Source organism: Malaya genurostris, chromosome 3, assembly GCF_030247185.1.
Source record: "Malaya genurostris strain Urasoe2022 chromosome 3, Malgen_1.1, whole genome shotgun sequence".
NCBI classification, from domain to species: Eukaryota; Metazoa; Arthropoda; class Insecta; order Diptera; family Culicidae; genus Malaya; species Malaya genurostris.
In genome coordinates, this window is record NC_080572.1 from 107,324,709 (window position 1) to 107,329,427 (window position 4,719).

Genomic DNA, 4,719 nt, shown 5'->3' on the forward strand with positions numbered 1-4,719 from the left:
TCATGGCGCGGTAGCGCTCGCCATTGACCGTGGCGGCGGCTCCTGCCTCATTTTCGAAGAAAAATGGCCCAAAGATGCCGCCAGACCAAAATCCGCACCAAACCGTCACTCTCTGAGAATGCATCGGCTTCTCCATGATAACGTGCGGGTTTTCCGTCCCCCAGATGCGACAATTCTGCTTATTAACATACCAGCCGAGATGAAAATGTGCCTCATCCTAGAAGATGTTTTTTTCTCAAAAAATCGGCGTCTTCTTCAAGCAACATTATCATGATTTTCAAAGTAAAACTGCACTATTTTCACGCGTTCCTCAAGCGTATACACAACCATTCTCGTTAAGCGGAAGGATAACACTAAGTTTCTGTCAAATCAGAAGTGACATTAAGGTTACCAATGTCGAAATAACCTCTAGTTTAAAAAAATGTTAGATGGCGGACCTTGTATATTATATTATATTATATTATATTATATTATATTATATTATATTATATTATATTATATTATATTATATTATATTATATTATATTATATTATATTATATTATATTATATTATATTATATTATATTATATTATATTATATTATATAATATTACATTATATTATGCTATATTATGCTCAATTATATCGATAACGGGGAGGGGCAGGGAGTGCATCAGGGTATCTTACAAGTGAATGACTGGATGATGGAGTGGATTGCCAACTTGAGTCACGTGGGGGAAGCTTTGTGTTTCTCCCTGAAGGTCTGAAATGAGTAAGACGCACCCTTCTAACAAACAAACCATCAGGGACGTTTTTTTTCCTCATCGGCGATGACTGAGCTACCGGCGTGTGTATGAATTGGAATCCCGGATCCGGGATAAAATCCATTTGGTTGCCACCGATATTCTTCGCCGAGTTTTTTCCAGCGCCGTCTAGCGATATTCCGTTTAATTTAATGTAAACGCATAGCACCATTTCATTTGCACTGCAACCATAATTTGAGTCAATGCCTTGAACTGCGTTGAAAAATATTGTTCTTAGGAAGGATGCATTAATAATGTTATCTCCAAAATTCATATCATAATCAATTTATGAAGATTATTTTATTTTGAAACCGATCGTCAACTCTCACTAACAACGTGCACCGTGTGACACAAGTCGCACGAACCGCTCTAGGCACGAAAAAATAATTATAGCAGCAGGTCTTACTGTGGCTCACATCGCACACAAGCTGCGCGCATAAAAAATCTCGTGCGCTGTCTCGTGAGACCAAAGCGCACGAGTCGCGCTCAGAAGAAAATGCGATGCTCTGAAATTTCAAGCAGTACATCCCGTTTCTATGTGCTCGTTACGCGTCTCGTACACGCTTTTGGTTTGCTCTTTGAGTCGGCGCTCACGCTCACAGGATAAATATGCGACAATCACATTTTCGGTTCGCTCTAGCTGTCGCATTTGTGCACGCATGAGCATTCGGAAAGCCTGGCCGTAATGATAAACCGAATGTGTCGGCTAAAACAATGACTCGAAAATATTTAGTTTTTCTGCGTGATAATAGACGATGAAACATTAAGCAGCTTCCTGGAATGTCTTTTTATACTGCCATGAAACGGAACGAAATAGAGCAGCATTCTAAAATGAAGAAAAAGGCCAAATTTCCCGAAAAATATTTAGTTTGGCAGGCAATATGCCGCTGTAGTCGAGCAAACCAAAACTCCATCACTGCCAGAATAGAAAACAAGAAAATAAATATATGAAAATGGTGTAATCAGTGAGGATGAGTCGTCGTTCTTCCGGAAAGTAGATAAAACAACATTTCTTCTTCTGGTAAAATTTTGCAGAAAAAAAATCCAAAATATCAACTAAACTAGCCATCAATACAATTAAGAAGAGTTTCATTGCTGTAATTTTGAAGTTGTATTATATCTTATTCATATTCCCATGTTGTAAACTACTATGTCGTCGCAATGTCTGTTATACCATGTTTGTCGTGGTGAATCGTTTAAAAGTTCTACGAATAATCCGGAATTGATTGATCAAAAAAGTTTAAATATATGTACTATTTATTTTTTAATCGCATACACTATGATTAGCGCTACTAGAACAATCAGTATTTCACTTCGCAATCCCGTGCAAGCTCCCGTCATCCTCGATTCACTGGTTTGAAAACTATGATAATCATAAAAGTCTCTGGTAATCACATTATCCGTAATATTAGGATCTTCACTTTCATCTGAATATTCGATTGTCTCTGTCGTGTGGGATCCCAGATCCTCCAATTCAACTGAAATAGTAAAAAAAAGGAAAGTAAACCTGCACTATTCAAATTATGACCGCAATTACCTTCTCCGCCGGTTGCGAACCTCAAAATGTTACTGGCATCACTCCAGCCGTACCTGTTTCTGGCCGAAACAGTAACCTCATAAACACTAGTAGCTTGCAGTCCCTGCAGTATGTAGCCGGTGCTGTGCAGCGGACCAGCGGAACCATCGGAAGGTATGATCAATTCACTCCAGGGTAGATTTGGATATCGCCTACTGGGTGTGATATTCCCTGAGGGAATCATTCGAAACTTCAGCTTGTACTCGATGATCGTCGAAAAGCTTTCCACTTGCCAGATCAAATTGTGCGTTGTAGGTGAAGACATCTCAGCGGATGGTTTGAAGGATGCAGGCATTGGTCGCCCCGTCAGTTCTATCCCTGCTCCATTTATACCAATTTTATTCTCCGCTTTACATTCGTACTGACCAAGGTCGGGGTCTCTAATGTTGCGAATGGACAGCACATGACGGTAAACGGTATGATATTGAGGTGCCGCAATTATGTTATCATGTTTCGAGAAGCGACGCTCCGATGCTAGCGGCAAACCATTGTGGAACCAGTGCACTGACGCGGTCGGAGCGGATGTGACGATGCATTCCAGCTGTGCATTTTGACCATTTTTCGTGTGAACAGGCGTTGTTTTCACGATGATTTCTGGAATAACTGAAAAATGTCATAGATTATATACTAGATACGACCACAACCTGAAGGAATAACTCACAGTCGACAAAAACATCCAGAACAGCACTGGCAGGTTCACCAACCCCATTCGTGGCGAGACATTCGATGGGACCAGCAAAATCTTTGTCTTCTATTAGGATGCTTATTTTACGACTATTTTCAAAGGCCGCACTTGCGTTGTCATTCTAACGGGTTATGAAACATTTTAGATTCAATTTCTTTGTTTTCAATTTAGAATCAAATATTACCTTGAAGTTCCATGTGATGTACGGTTGCGGTATACCAGTCGTGTCGCAGATGATTTCCAAAATTTGACCAATTTTCACTTCTATTCTGTCCGATGGGTACATCGTTATCGTTGGAGGATCTAAAAGATATCAGATAACTCTTAATAAAAGCTAATAAAACGTTTTCTGTATGAACGGTTGAATGAAAAAAAAAAACGAATAAGCGCAACTTAGTTTGGAAAACCCGTTAACAAACAAGCATGTTCCGTCCGCAGCGTGCAAGAGCCGAATTGATTTTGTATCCGCTTTTAGTATTCAAAGTTTATTTATCCGGTTTTTGCCACAAAAAAAGTTGTCTACGAGGGTGAAGGGGTAGTAGGGATAGTTTCATAAGTTGAAAAAAATTACTTGCGAAATTCAGTCAACCCAGTTATAAAAATTGTTCAACACTAAAACAAATCGTTGAAGGTCAATAAAAGGTTTGTGTACCTTTACCATTGTGTTTGAGATCACACAATCGTCACTGCTGCTACCACACACTAGTGGAGATCCATGAATTCGATAGATGAAACTATCGTGTGTTACCTCGTAGATAGCGAAAGAGACAAAAACGAAAGTCTCGAATCAGTATCGTGCGGCAAAAGTAGATGGGTAGAAATAGACTCGTGATCATTGTATGTATTTCTGTTGAATTTATTTCCGTCGATACGGGACTGTAAGTGAATACCGTGGTGGCTAAGTACAGCGAAGCATGCTTAGTTTCGTCCGAACAATTGAACTTTCTCTTCATGTGTTTTCATATGCAGGGTAGTTTAATTGGTAAAACAATTTCCCCGGTTTGGAGTTAGCTACGAGTTCGAGTCCCGTCTCTGGGGTAACATTTTTGCGGTTTGCATTACATTCAGTTTCAGAATGGGACAAAATAAATGATCTTGATAGTTCTAGCTTAAGTCTGGGAAATTCGGTTCAGGCGTCTCTGAGAAAATGAAGCGTCATTTTTTTTTTAAATTGCACATTAACCTTTCCCACACCAAAGAGTTTTTGTTATTGTCAGCTTAAAAACCCTTCTTAATCCGGCTCACCTAGTGGTGTAATAATGCTTTTCTCTTGCCATTTAAATAGTTTAGTTAAAACATTTGTAAGATCCTCGGTCATTAGTATTGTGAGCTTATCAAATAACCTAATATTATTATTATATCGTTTAAATAACCTAATAGTAACTTTCAAACGAGTCTATGTCTATCGAGATCGATTCTTTTATTTCCGAGAAATGTTGTTGCATTGGAGAAACACTGGATTTGTCGGTTACGTCATATAACATTACATCTCTCGAAATGGAAATGTTCACAATAAACCTTCCAAATTTGACATTATTAGCTTTCAAATATGCCTAAGTTTATCGAAATTTGTTTATTCATCTTCGAGAAAATTCAGCCGATGAAAAATGTGCAGTTAGTTTACGTCAATTACACCATTATATGCCCGGAACCAAAAGTGGCAGCCATTTGATTA

The 4,719-nt window shown here is 38.8% G+C and overlaps 1 protein-coding gene across 1 annotated transcript in view; it reads right to left on the reverse strand.

The window, feature by feature from the left end:
- Positions 1–2,005: 2,005 nt before the first annotated feature.
- LOC131436970 (hemicentin-1) overlaps positions 2,006–4,719 on the reverse strand; it is a 15,974-nt gene continuing 13,260 nt past the window's right edge. Inside the window, exons 4-7 of the mRNA XM_058605983.1 lie at positions 3,229–3,347; positions 3,021–3,165; positions 2,321–2,962; positions 2,006–2,261 (exon numbers count right to left, since the gene is read on the reverse strand). Coding sequence (XP_058461966.1) covers positions 2,041–2,261; positions 2,321–2,962; positions 3,021–3,165; positions 3,229–3,347 — 1,127 coding nt within the window. The 3' untranslated portion in view covers positions 2,006–2,040. The remainder of the gene's footprint in view (positions 2,262–2,320; positions 2,963–3,020; positions 3,166–3,228; positions 3,348–4,719) is intronic.